Source organism: Oryx dammah, unplaced genomic scaffold, assembly GCF_014754425.2.
Source record: "Oryx dammah isolate SB20612 unplaced genomic scaffold, SCBI_Odam_1.1 HiC_scaffold_3, whole genome shotgun sequence".
Classification (NCBI taxonomy): Eukaryota; Metazoa; Chordata; class Mammalia; order Artiodactyla; family Bovidae; genus Oryx; species Oryx dammah.
The window spans coordinates 112,932,584-112,949,379 of record NW_024070187.1 but is presented as its reverse complement, the minus strand read 5'-3'; the positions used below and the strand labels follow the sequence as shown (position 1 = coordinate 112,949,379).

At 60.6% G+C, this 16,796-nt stretch overlaps 1 protein-coding gene across 19 annotated transcripts in view; it reads left to right on the top strand.

Moving 5' to 3' along the window:
* The window catches only part of ABLIM2 (actin binding LIM protein family member 2), a 102,059-nt gene that overhangs the window by 23,652 nt on the left and 61,611 nt on the right, over positions 1–16,796 (top strand). For 11 of the 19 annotated variants that reach the window (XM_040237624.1, XM_040237621.1, XM_040237620.1 and 8 more), the window contains exons 5-8: positions 4,565–4,642; positions 12,333–12,479; positions 14,545–14,577; positions 16,225–16,345. In XM_040237624.1, coding sequence (XP_040093558.1) covers positions 4,565–4,642; positions 12,333–12,479; positions 14,545–14,577; positions 16,225–16,345 — 379 coding nt within the window. The remainder of the gene's footprint in view (positions 1–4,564; positions 4,643–12,332; positions 12,480–14,544; positions 14,578–16,224; positions 16,346–16,796) is intronic. The other 8 variants (XM_040237622.1, XM_040237625.1, XM_040237619.1 and 5 more) reach the window with 1 other exon arrangement.

Genomic DNA, 16,796 nt, shown 5'->3' with positions numbered 1-16,796 from the left:
GCAGGGCAGTCGGTGGGCAGGGCAGTCGGTGGGCAGGGCAGTCGGTGGGCAGGGCAGCGGGTGGGCAGGGAGGGCATAGATGACTTTCCCGGTCACTCGGGCCCGTGGAGACAGCTCTCCCAGCCAGCTGACCACCCCTGGCCTGCGCGGCAGGAGAGAGCCGTGTTTTTCTGTATCGTGCGTTGAATGGGAGCCAGCTAACGAGCATGAACCTGCCGGACCTGGTCAGCTCTGAGTCAGCCTGGCGGGGTCGGCTCGGCAGCCGTCAGCCCGGGCGATACTGCAGAGGTGGCGTCACTCTCTGAGTCCAGCCTCCGGGCAGAGGTGGCTCTGCTGTAACCTGGCAACCCAGATGAGAGCTAAGTTGCCCATCTGGAGGGGTGCTCAGCGGTCAGCTAACTAGGCATGCCAGGCCCAGTGGGTTCCAGGACCGCCCTCCAGCCCCCGAGGCCAGCTCCGGGGTCCCTGCGAGTGAGCCAGGAGAGGGAGAGCAGCCCTTCCTCACTCCTGGAAGATCCCTGACTGTGTGCCCCCCCGGGGGGAGGGCTGTCCCTCAGGACAAGGACGCGCGTCTGCCGAGGGTGCCCGGGGGGTTCCCGTCGGAAGGCTGTGGTCCTAACGGCCCATCCCCAGTGCCTCGTTGGGCGTCGGATCGTACTGTCGTTCAACACACGGTCCCCAAGCACCTGCTGTGCATTCCAGGCTGGGCGCCAGGAACGCAGAGGTGAATGAGGGTCCCTGCTCTACAGCGTCTGGCCGGGGACAGACGCATGGGCCGGCTCCAGGGTGCAGGACGCTTGCCTGTGAGGCAGGGAGGGACAGGGCCGGCTGGATGGGCCTGGCGGGCGGGGTTGCAGGAGAGCCTGGCTTCCTGGAGCCAGGGCTTGGCAGGTGTGCGGAAGGGTGGGTCACAGGGGCCGGCCCTGCTCTGGGTGTGGGGTCCCAGTCTGAGGAGCTGTGAACAGGCAGGGATCGAAGGAGGGTTTCAGAGCCGTGGGAGAGGGTGGCCCTGTGTCTGCTGAGTAGCTGGAAAGGCCTCAGTGCGTGGAGAAGGTGGCCGGGACAGGGCCAGCCTGGCGGCTTCTGCTCCGGTGGGACCAGAGGGAGTCTGGATGGGAGGGCTGGTCTCCCCCAGGCTGCGGCTGTCTGTGATCACGCCTACCCTGGGGGCGCACGGAGGTCCTGGCTGCTTACTGTGGGGCTTGGGGGGGCACCCAGAGGAGGAAGCCAGAGCCCCCGTACTGACCGTGGGGCCGCTGAACAGAGGGAAGCCAGGCTTGGTGAAGCTGCCCCGGGGGCCCGAACACAAGGACGGAGAGACTGACCCCGAACGAGGACGTTCTAGCGGCGTTAGCAGCGACCGCCGGGGTGGGAGAGCCAGACTTGCCACTCGGGCCTCAGTGGCCTCGGGCCAACCACCAGCCCCCTCGGAGCCTCAGCCCCTCGGCTTTACCTTGGACGCGAGCGGGCGCTGACCTCCCTCTGTGTGTCCAAGTAGCTTGTGTCTAACCTTCATGAGAGCCAGGCACCCCTCGACCCTGTTGTGGGATGGGACCGGGCTGGGTGGACAGGGCTGGACGACTGCCTGGCCTTGGGCGGGTGTGAACAGCACCCCGGAGAACGCACCTGGGTGCTGGGTTTGATTGTGAGGCTCCTTTGGGCTAGTTGGAGGCAGGGTAGAGAGAAGGTGAGAGACAGCCCAGGCCTCCTGATTCTGGGGGAAACTGCCTGGACTCAGCCCCCTTCCATCTGGGCTCCCTGACCCGGAGGACATTGCGGGGGTGGGGGGCGCTGCTCCTCTCCCTGCCCTCGCTTTTCCTGGGCTGGGAACCGGGGTATAGAGATGGGGGGCACCTCAGCTGCTGCTCAGGACCCTGAAACGTGCAGGAGAAAGCCGGACCCTCTTGCTGCCGTGCAAACAGTCCAAGCCCCCTTCCATTGGGGTTGTGGTGTCAGTAACTGCGGTGCCACCCTAACAATGCCAGGAAACGTCCCTCGAGGCCTGGGGTCAGTTCTTGTGGCTCTGCTGTTGCTTTCAGCTCAGGGCACTTTCTTCTGAAACATCCAGTGTTACTCGGCTTTGTGAAGAAGGAACTTCCTGTCGTGAGCTGGAATCAACTGAACTGAGATAAAAGCAAGGGTGACTCACCAGAGCCAAGTCCTTAGCAGGCTGCGCATCTGAGTCCTCGGCAACAGAAGGAGCCTTCCAGGCAGGCTTTTCCATTTCACAGACTAGGAAGCTAAGCGTCAAAGGTTTTTCTCAGATGTGCCAAACTCACACGCACAGCATTTTTGCCTAGCAAAACGGGCCACCTGGCCACCGGGACTGCGGTAAAACACAGACCCTGTGTTTCCCGCCTCGCACGGCGTGTCTCCCTTGAAACCGCAGCACGTGATGTGTGTCTTCCTAGGGGTGGCCGAGCCTCAGGGGTCGGGCTGAGCTTCTCGAGAGACCCCAGCCTCTTGCCGGCCTTTGCGAGCCTGTGGTCTGAGGGGACAGGCAGATTCCTGAGTCGATGCCTCACCCCGTGTGTGCAGCCGGGCCGTGGGGCCTCACAGAGGATGCCAGGGTGACGCCTGGGGTAAGGAGGCGGCTGGACCGGCTGGCGAGTGACCGAGCGCGACGGTGCCCGCGGAGCTTCACGCCCTGCCCCTCTCTTTCCTTTGCAGATGCAGACCCAGTTTTCCCACCAGGCTGGCCCGGGCGCCACCCCCTACGCCTGTCGGGTTTGCCTCTGCAGCCGCCTGTCAGGCTCTCGTCCGGTCCTGGTGTCGTCCCGTCCCCGCTGGCGTTGCACTGAGTGTAGGAGGCGCTGGGGGTCATCCTCCCGGAGGGGAGGAGGGGCCGCTCCATGGCAGGCGTCTTTGTTGTTGTTCAGTCGTGTCCGACTCTTTTCAACCCCGTGGACTGCAGCATGCCAGGCTTCCCTGTCTTTCCCTGGTGCCCAGAGCTTGCTCAAACTCACGTCCATCGAGTCGCTGATGCCATCCAACCATCTCATCCTCTGTCGTCCCCTTCTCCTCCTGCCCTCAATCTTTCCCAGCATCAGGGTCTTTTCCAATGAGTCGGCTCTTCACATCAGGTGGCCAGAGTATTTAGTTTCAGCTTCAGCATCAGTCCTTCCAATGAATATTCAGGACTGATCTCCTTTAGGATGGACTGGTTGGATGTCCTTGCAGTCCCAGGGACTCTCAAGAGTCTTCTCCAGGTGTTAGCCACACCAAATGCGCTTAAACAGCGAACGGAACTGTCCTCTCTCAGCTCTGGAGGCTGCAGCTCCAGGGCCCACTGGCAGACTCAGCTCCTCATGTGGCCTCGCCTCCGGGTGTGTGGGCGGCCTCGCCTCCCTGTGTCTCACCTGTCGTCCGTCTGTGCCCTAGCCTCTTCTTCTCATGAGGAAGACAGTCAGGTCCAGTCCTGTCCTGAAGACTCCATTTAAACCTAATTACATCTCCAAACACAGTCATGTTCTGGGGTCCTGGGGTGTGGGTTCAACCCGTGAGCTTTGGAGGGGAGCGGTTCAGTTCGCTATACGGCCCCTCCCAGGCTCCCGGCGGGAGGTGTGGACCACCGTGAGGGGCTGGACAGGATTTCAGGGGTGAAGGAGGGGCCTGCTTAGAAAACGAGAGAAGAGTTGGACCTCCCTGGCAGTCCTGTGGTTAGGACTCCACACTTCCACTGCAGGAGACACGCAAACCCTGTGGCCTGGCCAAATAAAAAAAAGAACACAGGAGGAGCCATGAGTGCGGGGCGGGAAGCAGGAGCCCGTTCGTGGAGATGGGTTTCACTCGGATGAGGCGAGTGGGAGGGCTGGAAAGTTAGGCGGCTGGGTGGTCCCGGCAAGGGAGAGGGCTAGACCAGGAGAGAGTCCAGGAGCTGCCAGGTCACGCCCGGCAGGTGGGGATGGACTCGGGTGCAGAGAAAGGGCCGGGAGCTGGAGGAACACAGTGTCGTCACGGTGGTGGAGGGCCTGATCCAGCAGACCAGAGGAGACGGACGGTTGTGGGGTCTGTCACCTCCGAGGTGCGGACGTCATGGTCAGAGATGAGCGAGGAGGGCTGGGGGATGGTCCCCAGCCGCAGTGGGCACGGGAGGAGCAGGTCCCAGATGGGGCGGCCACATGGCGGCCAACAGAGGCGGGGCTGGAGGCGCTGCAGCGCGCCCCCCGGAATCGACGCAGAGAATCCGCTCTCCGAGCGCCTTGATCCTCCCTTTGCTGGCGGGGCGCGCAGAATCCCTGAAAATGCATCATCCCTTGCTCTCACCCTCCAAATAAAAAGATCATCTCAGCGACGTGAAAGCTTCGTGGTCGCGGAGCAAGTCCATCCTGCCCTGGGAGCACACGGCCCCTTTGCTGGCGGCCAGGGTCACCCGCTGTGTCTCCCAGTTACAGTTTCCTTGTCGTTCATCCAAGCCTACGTGTTTATTTTTCAACCTGCCCATAGAAAGGGTCTTGTGAGCTCCAGTGTTTCTGCTGGCGCTCGACTTGCTATAGTTGCCTCTGGAAGGTTCTCTGTGTCGACAGAGTCTGCTTCAGCCTGTCCCTGTCTCCTTGTCTCCTAGGAAACCAGGACTTCCTCAGAGAGCATCATTTCTGTACCTGCTTCCAGCACCTCAGGGTCTCCGAGCCGCGTGATTTATGTAAGTTGGATTCTCTCTGTGGAGAGAGGAGGAGACCAGGGGCCCGGGGTCCTTGCTGAGTGTGCCCTCGTGGGGCACGGGGCGTGGGGCCGCGGGAGAGATTGGCACAGATTCTGAGGCTGACTCGGGGCCTCCAGCGTGGATGTGTTGTGTGACCGCGGCTGCCCCAGAATGTGGCGTCCGGTGTGCAGAGAGGTGTGCTCACGGCCGAGGTTTACAGCGGTGTCGGTGAGGACACCTGCCTGCATCCCGCAGCCAGGACTCACTTGGATAAACAGCACGCACCAGTCACGGTGCAGATCTGTGCCTCTTGGTGTGGAAAGTTCCTGACGTGTCTTGCGAAGGAGCGTGTGAAGGATGACGTGTGTTCCGTGATCCCATTCTCACTTATGTGTGTGTGTATTCGTGTGCACATAGGTGTGCGTATGTGTATTGTGTGCGTTTGAGTGTGTGCGTGCATGTAGGCATGTGTGTGTACACATGTATGGATAGATATGGGTGAGTGTGTCTGCATGCGTGCGTGTGTGTGTGCGTGTGTGTACGGGTACGGATGTTGCATGTGTGTGTGTCTGTTGTTTATGCACATACAAGTCTAAACACAATTGAGAACATTTTAACTAATTGTTGACAGCAATTACCTCTGACTGTTATATTACTTTCTGGTTTGCTAGTCTAAAGAGCCTGTGCTTCAGGGAGGGAACGGGGAAGTGGGGTGAGCCCTGGACTGCAGGCTGGTCGGCCCGGCTTCACCCCACAGGCTGGCCGGCCCGGATGAATCTCTTCTCCCATTCCCCCGACTCAGGCCAGAGCCTGGTTTTTCTCTAACACGATGGAGATCGGATTCCCTCCTCTCGACACTTCTTTTCAGCCCCCGGAACTCCCACTCTGGTTGGACACGGGGCCGTCCTGCCCTAATGATGAGAACCCAGGTTGTAGTCTGTAGGGTGAACGGCCGGATGACCCCGGGCAGCTGCCGACTCGGAGGTTCAGAAAGACGGCCTGCCATCACCAGGCCAGCTGTGTGCCCTCGGGCAAGGCGTTAGCCTCTCTGAGCCTCCGGGAGCTCACCCGCACCTGGGGGCCCACAGCACCTGCTGCCCAGGGCCACGGAGGGAGGCCCTGGGCACAGCCCTGAGCCCAGAGCGGGGGCCCAGGAAGCGCTCACTGGAGTCACTGTTGTGACGTCGGTGCTTGTCTGTGGGGCTGCTGTACCGAGTGCCCAAACCAGGGGGGCTCAACCACAGAGACGTACCTTCTCACCATCCTGCAGCCTGGGAGTCCGAGTCACAGTGTGGGGAGGGTCGGTTCCCTGCAAGGCCCGTCTCCTGGGCGTGTGGATGGCCATCTTCTCTGCGTGTCCTCACGTGGTCGTCCCTCTGTGCACGTCTATCCTGACCTCCTCGTCACAGGAGGACCCCCAGGGTGCTGGCTCAGGGCCCCCCACCCTGCTGACCTCAGTTCACTTTAACCACCCCTTCAAAGGTCACTATCACCAAATACATATTCTGTAGTGCTGGGGGTTAGCGGTTCCATGAAAAAAGGAGGACACGATCCACCCCAAAGGCCATCATCATCAGGACCAGTAGTAGCGGCTGTTACTATTTGAAGGAGATTGTGTTCGTGGCACACTGAGTGTGGTCCTGTCCACAGATGGCAGCTGCTGTTGGTAACTGCTCGTTGCTGTCGTTCAGTCTGACTCTTTGTGACCTCATGGACTGCAGCCCGCCAGGCTTCCCTCTCCCTCACCGTCTCCCGGAGTTTGCTCAAACTCATGTCATCGAGTTGATGATGTCATCCAACCAGCTCATCCTCTGTCATCCCCTCCTCTTCCTGCCTTCAATCTTTCCCACCATCAGGGTCTTTTCCAATGAGTCAGTTCTTTGCATGAGGTGGCCAAAGTATTGGAGCTTCAGCATCAGTCCTTCTAATGAATATTCGGGAATGATTTCCTTTAGGATGGACTGGTTAACCATGATTATGTTTTGAACAAGTTGGTGTTTGTAAGGGGCTTTCCAACCAGTCCATCCTAAAGGAGATCAGTCCTGGGTGTTCATTGGAAGGACTGATGTTGAAGCTGAAACTCCGGTACTTTGGCCACCTCATGCAAAGAGTTGACTCATTGGAAAAGACCCTCATGCTGGGAAGGATTGGGGGCAGGAGGAGAAGGGGACGACAGAGGATAGAATGGCTGGATGGCATCACCGCCTTGAAGAACATGAGTTTGGGTAAACTCCGGGAGTTGGTGATGGACAGGGAGGCCTGGTGTGCTGCGATTCACGGGGTCGCAGAGAGTCGGACACGACTGAGCGACTGAACTGAACTGAAGGGACTTGAGTACAGTGCTGACGTAAAACAGTGCCGTCAGCAAGGACGTTGGTCTCCGCGGTCCCTGTTACTCTAAAGGTCTCGCAGTGGTAAGCAGTAGAGCTGGCTTTGAGACTAGGTCTTCTCACCCCACAGCTTGGGTTCTGCTCAGGGAAGCCCGTTGCTCAGGGCTGAAAGTCAGCCCTGCTGAGTCCCTTCTTCACCAGGCTGTTTTCTGCACAGTCACGGCCGTGCCCCCCAGGCCAGGTCCCCTGACGTCCCCACCCTTGGGGAACAGGAGTTTGCCGAGGGTGATGGTGGGCCGAGAAGGTCCCCACCAGCTGGGCATGCCTTCAGCCGAAGTGGATTCTACCCGGTCACACTGTCCCAGCTGAGACAGGCTTCTTGCTCGGCTACTACCCATGCACCGGGTTTTAAAACAGAAGGCCTCGAGAGGATTCACCGAGCCCGGACTCTGAGTCTGAAACACCTGCTCTCAGCTGACACAGCTGAGGTGCCTTGAGTACCAGGTACCAAGGCCCACACCTGCTGCCACCTCCAGCTCTCAGCATCCCACTTTTCAGACACAGCTCAGAGAGGGGCAGAAGCCAGTCTGTCCCGGCCTCTGAGTCAGGGAGCCGCCATCCAAGGACACCCGGGTGTTTCCAAGATGTGGACTCCCAGCACCGTGGCCGGCGCCCGGCCTGGGTCCCCCACCCGCACCCTGCCACCGTCCCTCCCAGATCAGGGCTGGTGTCGGCTCCGGTCAGCAGTGCGTCCCTGCAGTTCCTTCAGCAAGGAGACGGCGGGAGTCCGGTCAAGCCTGCCTTCTCGGGCTCGCTCCTGCTCGCCTTCCCGCTCCCACTGGTGTCTGCTCCCACCCTCCTGTGCTCCTGACTCTGCTCGGTGCTGGGCACACTCAGGACCTCAGGGCAGGGGCCTCGATCCACACGCCCCAGCTCAGTGAGCTTTAAAAGGCGCCAGCCACCCCATCCCGCAGCACCTGCTGTCATTAAATGCGGGCTCCCCGCCCTCCTTCCCCCACTCAGGACGAGATTGCTCCCCCCGGGAGGTCCGCGTGTGCAGGAATGGGGCGGAATCCATCGTGCGCTGTGGCTAACCTCCTCCCCATGGGCTGTGAGCGCCTGGCAGGCAGAGATCATGCCTCATTCATGTTAGTATGTTTACAGGATAAAACACGGGCACAGTATGTGTGAGATATTCATTCAATCGTGTCTGACTCCCCATGGACTGTAGCCCGCCAGGCTCCTTTGTCCATGGGATTCTCCAGGCAAGAATACTGGAGTGGGTTGCCATTTTCTCCTCCAGGGGATCTTCCCGACCCAGGGATTAAACCTGAGTCACCTGCATTGCAGGCGGATTCTTTACCATCTGAGCCACCAGGGAAGCTCAATAAATGGTGGGTTTTTTAAAGAGTAATCTTTTCATTGCTTTTTTCTTTATTACAAAGGTAACCCACATTTATTAGGAAAGAAGAGTGATTGGTATAGAAACAAACATGAATACCGTTTATAATCCTCCCAGCCAGAGTAGCCCGTGTTTATATGTTGAAGTACACACTTTTGGTCTCTTTCTCTTCGTGTGCGTGCATTTTCTTTCTTTCCTTTTTACAAAACGAAGTCACAGGGGCTATATTGTTTTGCACCCTTTCTTCCCCAGCCGGTAAAGCGGTGAGTTGGCGTAGTGTACAAGTGCACATCAGACTGTGTTATCCGCAGGATTATACTACAGCTGTAACATCGATGTGGACACATCCTAGGGGCTTCCCAGGTGGCGTCAGTGGTAAAGAATCCATCTGCCAGTTCAGGAGACATAAGAGATGTGGGTTCGATCTCTGGATCAGGAAGATGCCCTCGAGGAGGGCGTGACCACCCACTCCAGCATTCTCGCCCGGAGAATCCCATGGACAGAGGAACCTGGTGGGCTACAGTCCACAGGGTCACAGAGAGTCGGACACGGCCGAGTGCCTTAGCACACGCGCATGCTGGATACAGTGTAGGGAGGAGAAAGCGGGGGGAGAACACTCGCAGACGCACACAGCCCAGTGGCCTTCCGCCAATGGGAGGGCATAGCCTGTTGTCACGGCAACCACCCCAGGACCTGGATGCTCAGAAATGGATCTGTGAGCCCTGCTGGCTGGTGTGGCTGTGGGGAGCTGGGAGCACTTAGCCACCTGGCTGGGGGTTGAGGGTTGGGGGCCTCTTTCTGAGCCTGGCTCATGTTGATGGCATTGTCAAGCGCTCTCTCTGATTCCTGCAGTCAGGGGCTGACCCAGGGCCAGGTGGGCCTCGCTGACCATGCGTTTGGGGCTGAACAAGCCAGCGGGCAGCTGAGCGCTGTGATCATAGCAGGGCAGAGGGGGCAGGGCGGGTGGGCACAGCCTCCCCCAGCCCCACGGCAGCGTCGCCCTTTAGGTCAAGCCATGGGGATGTTCAGAAATCCAGCAGATTGCGAGGCCCAGGTGGCATTCCCATTTTCAGGGGGAGGTGAAAGCCCAGAGAATCCACCTGGCTTTGGCGAATGCTCGATCGATTTTAGTTCAGTGCGGCATGCTTGCCCTGAGGACCGTGTCATGTCAGTCATGGAGTTAGGGGGAGGGGCTCCATGGTGAAGCAGAGTCCTGGGTCCACAAGCCACCAGCCTTGCGGGGAGGGGACACTGATGCACCAGCAAAGATCAGCACCTTTACTCAAAAGAGGAAAACATCCAACCCAGACGGGAGAGAGAAAGAGGAAAGGCTCCCTGGAGGAGAGGCCTCTGCTGACTCTGGAAGGACCAGAGCATGAGCCGGGCAAAGAGGTCTGGGGAGGGCATGTTGGAGGGAGGGATCCACGTGGCGCAGCCCTGAGGCTCTGGATGTGGGGAAGCGGTAAGGAGCTGGGTGTGGCTGGTTTCCCGGGCCAGGAAGTGAGGGGCTCCGATGAGCGGATACACAAGGCTGGACCTCCAGGGGCCTCAGTTCCAATTTCCCCAGAACAGAGAGGAGCAGCTCAGAAGCGCTGATCAGGGGTCATCGTCATGACCAACGGCACACTCAGGGTTTCAACTCAGGTCTTCCGAGCGCTGCCCAGGGTTCCGAAGGGAATCACCAGAGTCTGAGACATCGGGTGTTCATTCTCTCAACCTACGTCACAAACAGCATGTGGTACCCAGTGCCTCCCGGGAGCCTAGCAGTTGGGTGGTCAGGGAAGGCTTCCTGGAGGAGGTGGGCTAGAGCTGCCAGACCTGGGAGGAAGTGGGAAAGCTGGGGCGTGGAGGCTGAGCCTGGCTCACGAGGGCACGAAGAGGAGAGATCGTACAGCAGACAGACTGGAGACATCTGGCTCCAGACATCAAGTCTGGAGACGGCAGTGAGGGCTGTGTCACCTGTCCCGGGAGGGCTGCCAGAGGATGTGAGCTGGAGGGCGAAGGGGCCCCTGGAGCTCAAGAGACGTGGCCCGGGCAGAGAGGAGAGCTGCCGTGCGAGCGCGGCTCTGCACGCAGACCGCCTGCTGTGCTCCCTGGCTGTGGGACTCTGGGCACGTCACCTGACCTTCTGGGCTCCGCTTCTTCCCCTGTGGAGTGGAGGTCCTGTGCGTGCCCCGCTTCGTGGGCTTGGCTCACTGCTGTCTGGGGTGGAGCACAGAGCTCATGCTGCTGCTGGGGTTTGTTGGAAGAATTGCTGGCAGGACGCCTCTCCCCATGGCCACCCCCACACCCAGAGGCAGAGGTTAGATCTGGACTTGGGCCGTGAGGACCTTGACCAAAGCTGCCTGGGGCTGGGAGGGGGGCAGAGAGGCGGGCAGGGGCTGCGTTGACCGGACCGGGGGTCCCCGAGGGAGGCTGAGGTCGAGATGAGGGTTCTTGAGAGGTTTGTGGGGTCAAGCTGAGCTAATGGGGGCAGCCCGACTGGCCAGCTCTGTGCATGACTGGCAAGGCCAGGCTGAGATTAACCCTCAGAGGGGACACGGGGGAAAGGAGGTGACTGGCGTGTCCGCTCCAGGAGGGACAGGGGCCTCAGTGTCCACTCCACCAAGGACTGGGCGGTGCTGGGAGCGCGCTGGGGCCGCACGTCCCTTCTTCCGTGGGGATCGCAAGCTGTAAACGTTCCATGCGCACTTTCCGGCGGGGTGTGCCACGGGAACACCGGGGCTGAGACCGGTATTTGGGTGTGAACCTCAACCTCAGCCCTTGTGAGAGCCAAGTCTCATGGAGCTCAGCTCCCAGGCCTGTCTGGTCGCGCGCGCCCAGGCAGCCCCCAGAGCCAGGAGGAGGGGCTGGCGGGCAGTGGGCAGACCGAGCCCAGTCGTGACAGCGAGCCGCCCCGTGGACCTCACCCGAGCAGATGGGGTGGTTCCAGGTACGTCGCCACGAGTGAGCACCTCCGTGGTGACCTCCGTGAGGTCACACGCCCTCTGGCTGCCACCTGTCACACGTCAGGCCGATGGCTGAGTGTGGGGAGTGCTCCAAAGCCCTGAGCGTGTGTACGAGTGGCTGGGTATGGAGGTGTGTTCGTGAGTACTGGTTTGGGTGGGTGCGTTGTGTGTGCGAGTGTGTGGGTGCCTGCAGGCTGTGCTGGTGAGTGTGAGTGGGTGGAGTTGTGGGTGTGTCAGCGTTCCCCTCCATAGCTGTGGGCGGGCACATTCTCTGTGTGCACACGTGTATTACATGTGCAGGCCTGCATGCGTGAGCTGGGCGTCTGCATCTGTGCATACATCGAGCAGGCATTTAAGTGCACGCGTGTGTGTCCTTTATGTGTGTATTTTATGTGAGCACATGTGCATCTGTGTTCGCATGCATGCAGGTCTACTATGTACAAGCGTTTGTGAGTATGCGTCCATGTGTGTGTTTGCACGCATGTGTGCACGTTCCCTGGTAGCTCAGCTGGTGGAGTCCTCCTGCAATGCAGAAGACCCCGGTTCGATCCCTGGGCTGGGAAGATCCCTTGGAGAAGGGAATGGCGACCCACTCCAGTGTTCTGGCCTGGAGAGTTCCGTGGACTGTGCAGCAAAGAGCCGCACATGACCGAGCGATGAGTTTTCTGTGCCCGCATGCACGTGTGTGTACGTGCGTGTCTGTGTTTGTGTGTCTGCATCCAAGCGTGTATTGGCATGCTTGCGTGTATGTGTGTGTATGTGTGTTTGCTGTGCCCTCACGTGTATTTGTTTGTGCACGTGTGTCTGTGTGTATGCAAGCATAACCGTGTGAGTGTGTGTTTAGACTGCAGGCTGTTCTCACTGTCTGTAGGGCCAGGAGGCTTCCCCGCCCCCTTGCCTTTGCCCCTCCACCCGCTTTACTCAGACTCGCCTCTTCCCACACCTGCCGGGCGACGCGGCCCCGGGTGTGGGTCTGACCAGCCCTCTTGGCCCCTCCTGCCGTCTCTCAGGCCAAGCTGGGTGATGAGATCCTGGACTACAGAGACCTGGCCGCCCTCCCTAAGAGCAAGGCCATCTACAACATCGACCGCCCCGACATGATCTCCTACTCGCCCTACGTCAGCCACTCGGTGGGGGACCGGCAGAGCTACAGCGAGGTACGGGGCCCCTGCAGCGGGTCGCCTTGGCGCCCTCAACCTCCTTTACCCCCTCAGACAGCCTGCGCCTCCTCTTTAGAGAGTCCCCAGAGTGCTCTGGCCCCAAACCGCCCCGTGATTCTGGACGGGGAGGCCGCCTTGGAGAGGGGGCCAGGGAGCAGGAAGCTCGAGGATGATCAGAAAAGTGCCAGGGGCAAAGCGAGCGTCTCGACCTTGTCTTCAGTTGGGCTGATGCTCATGCCCGGGGAATGGACTGTGTTCCCTTATCCAGCCCGCTCTTGGCCCCGCTCCCTGCTCACAGCTGCCCTGTCCCATGAGCGCCTCGAGCCGGTCTGACCCCTGGTGGGACCGCAGTTGACTCCTCCCTTCTGTCCCTCGGGCGGTGCCCTTGTCTAGGCCTCCTGGCTTACAGCTGCACCTCTCATGTAACCTGGAACTTGTTGCTGGGTTTGGCTTTTTGACACTCAGGTGTGACCCTGGGGGCAGGGCTGGAGGGGAGGAGCATTTTGTCAGTTGTCAGCCGTGTCCATGGGCCAGTTACAGGCGGTGGCCTGGCCCAGGCGGCCCCTCGGGGGGCATAGCTCAGCCCCGGCTGTAACCCAGTCCCCCGAGGTGTGGCCGAGGCTCTGGGGTCTCCAGGCTCGATGGGGGTCATGCGGGCGAGCCCAGCTTGGCAGGCGCTGCTGCGGGAGGTGAAGGCGGGCAGGTCCTCCCGGGGCGCACTCACCAGCCACGCCGCGGCGGCTGCCCAGGGGCACCCCTGGCATAGTTGCAGCCGCCACCCACGCTCAGACCGCTCTCTCTACCCTGATCCCGGGCTTGACGCTGCCCACCACCCATGGCGCAGCGCTCTGGAAAGAGGAGACCGCGGGGGGTCGTGCTGGGCCCAGGACCGTGGAGCTCGGGGCAGAGCTAGGCCGGGGGCCCGGGGGGCCGACTCTGGTCACTGCGGCCTCCGTGCCAGCTTCTACCATTGCCCAGACCGAGGTGCTGCAGTCCCGACCCTCCTCTGTCTCCGGGGACCTCTCATCTCTGCAGGCCCCACCACGCCAGCCGGGAGGCCTGCTCGGAGGTGGGCTCTGAGGGGGCCCTTTCTGTGAGTAGATGATGAAGGGAGGCCCAGAAAGCCCCAGAACGGGGGTTGGGGCACTGAGCTAGGCAGACATGGCCTAGGGCTGGACAGCTTCGCCTGCTTCTCTAGACCTGCAGCCTTATAGCCGCTCATCCCAGGGCAGAAAGCTTGCAGGGGGAAGAGCAGTGGGCCAGAAGCACAGAGCTCTGCCAGCCTCCCTGAGCCTCAGTCTCCCCATCTGTGAAATGGGCAGATTGGGGTACAAGTTCCCCCTTCCCTTTCTAAAGGCGGGGATGGTACAAGAAAGAGCCCCCAGTTGCTCAGGCCTCCTCCTAGGAAACTCTCCACAGCATCTTCCTACCTGTCCAGGTGTGGGGAGACAGGTGAGCTTTCCTGCCTGGAAGCTCAGTTTCCAGAGCCCTTTCTGCTACTTGCTGCCTCCCTGAGCCTGTATACAGGTGGTGGATGGCGCATATACAGACCCACATACACATGGTGGAAGGTGCGCTTGTTCTAACGGGAGTTGCCTGGCTGGCAACCGCTCCCCGGGGCCCCGATGGCCCCCAGCCCCTCACTCTGGTCCTCTCCCCAGACCCCGAGGCTCCGAATCACCCTTCCTTTCTCCCGGCTCCTTTATCTTTTCTGAAGAAGACCTGTGGGCTCACGGGGTGGTGACCCCGATGCCCTGAACCAACAGTCCTCCTACTGGAAACGTGTCTTCACGGGAGGGTGGCGGGGCGGGGTGGGCCAACCAGGGGACAGGTCCACGCTCATCCGCACAGAGCTCCGTCCTGGGGGCCTCTTTCTCGGGGTCCACTGATGGTACGTCTCCAAAGAGAAGGCTTTGGAACCCGTGTGGGATCTAGTAGGGAGGAGTCCCTTGCCGTCAGGAGGAGGGTCCCTGGGGTGGATGTGCCTGGGCCGGGTGTGGACCCCTCCCCGTGTGAACCCCTGGTGCCGGGCCTAACGGGGTCCCCTGTGTTGTATCCACAGTCCCCTCAGCTGCTCTCGCCAACGCCGCCCGAGGTAACCGCCCCCCAGCCCGCCCATCTGCTTATTGCTCCGCTGCCTAGATTATAAAGATGACCACCCGAGGCTCCCCCAGGAGGGCCCCCCAGGCCCTTCGCCGTGGCCTCTGGCCCTGGCGTCAGGCCATGGCCCTCTGAGGCTGGGGTGCCCTCCTCGGCGCTGGTTATTTTTATAATGGTGTCTCATCCGCATGCTTCCCTGTGCGTCTGCCAGTCTGGTGATGTGGGCACCTGGGACACAGGTGTCCTGCGGTCTGGTCCACGGCTTCCTTTAGAAGAGGAACAGGTCCAGGGGCTGGGGTAGCAGGGGCCACCTCATCCCCCTCTGAGCGGGATTGTGGGAATATCCTTGGGGCCTTGAGGGTGAACGTGCTGAAAGCGTTTCTGTATCAAATAGCATTTATAATTAGCGGCCCGCCCTTCATGTCTGTTTCTCAAAATTGACCCATGACATAGATGGCTGCCAACCAGACTCCAGAGGTATCAGATCCTGGGCACAGGAAGGTGACAACAGATGCCTGTGGGTGGGCAGCTAGCACCGAGTGGCCCGCGCATGTGTGGTCGCGAGCCCCAGGGACAGGGCAGGTGAGGCAACAAGACATCTGTAAAATATAAGCTGCTCAGTCAGTGGGGCTGTGCAGAGCATGCCCGGGGATGGAAACGAGACAGCCGGACTACGGCAGCCCCAGAGGAGACAGAGTGCCCATCGCCGGCGGTGGGGGGTGGGGTGGTGGCGAGCCAGGAGGTCAGTGTTAAGCACGAGGAGGGGGGAGGCCCTGACAAGTGCGCTCCCAGCATGAGGGTGGCCTGAGCGGACCGTGGAGGTGGGTACGCAGGCAAGGTTTAGGGACAGTGGCTCATGGGGGTTTAGCTGAAGAGGAGCCCTGGGAGGTGGGAGGTAAGCTGGGAAGGGCATAGGAGCTGTGAGTGCCAGACCCAGACCCTCCCAGTGCTCATCCCCATGCCAGCCTGGTGGACAAAGCAGCAGGGTCCACCCACGGCAGGATGCCAGGCCGCATCGTGACTCTGGCCAGGGTGCTGAGTTGCGGTGGTCCAGCGGTCTGCTCCGCCCCCTGCCCACAGTGCCATGCCATCTCACGCCACCCGCTCTGAACGCTTGAGAGAGTGGCCCGTCCTGCTTGAATGGAGTCTGTGTTGTTGGTGACCGTGCGTCTGACTCAACTGAGCTTCTGGGCCCCGGCTCGGGGGCTTCTCACCTCCCACACCCGGAGAACCCCTATTGAGGCTGGTAGAATACAGAATCTCTGTGGGTCTCAAAGTGTCTCCCAAGGACCCTTGGGGGACAAGGATTGGGCAAGAGGGGGGCTGAAGGAAGTGGGGGGAGCCAGGTGCCTTTACCCACCCTTGGAGCCCAGCCACAAGGAGGTGCTGTGGAGAGATGGGTACGATCCTGTCCCCCAGCAACTGACAGCTGCTGAAGGGTGCTCAGGCAGAAAGGAATGTCAGCACCAAGGCCAGCTCCCCGCCCGGCTCTTCAGAAGTGTCCTGGCGGGTGCAGGTGCAGGGACTCCATCCCGAGGCCACGTTGAGTCAGCCTCCTGGGTCAGGCGTGCGGAGGGCGGAAGGGCGGGATAAGGCGGGTGGTGCTCCCGGCTCAGCGTTCACCAGGCTGTCTTCCTCCCAGGGGGAGCAGGATGACCGCTCCTACAAGCAATGCCGGACCTCCAGCCCCAGCTCCACCGGGTCGGTCAGCCTCGGCCGTTACACCCCGACCTCGCGGTCACCCCAGCACTATAGCCGTCCAGGTACTTGGCCTCGCCCCCCACAGCTCCTTTCACCCCGCTGAACCTGTGCTTCTTGTTGCTTTTCCTGAGGAGTCTGTCTCGTACTTTGCACAGCTGGAAAAAGGACGGGCTGGGAGATGGAGGGCTGTGCTTTTAGTGACAGAAACAAAAGGCCCTCTGTGGTCTGGGCGGGGCGGTGAAGTGCAGAGGCGGCGGGTTACCCCGTTGGTTAGAGGAGCCGTCCTGGGAAACGCACAAGGCAGCGCTGAGCACGTAGAACCCAGCTCACATGTTGGTGTCAGGAAGGTAATCCGCAGGGTGCAGGAGTCACCGAGTTCCGAGCTCCCGGAACTCTCGGAAGGTCTGTGCTGTGCAGGTGAAATCAATGGGCAAAAACTGGCATCAGCGTACGCATGGACGCTTCACCTGTTTCTGGGTCAGTGGCCCCAAAGACAGCCGTGGGGAGAAGCCT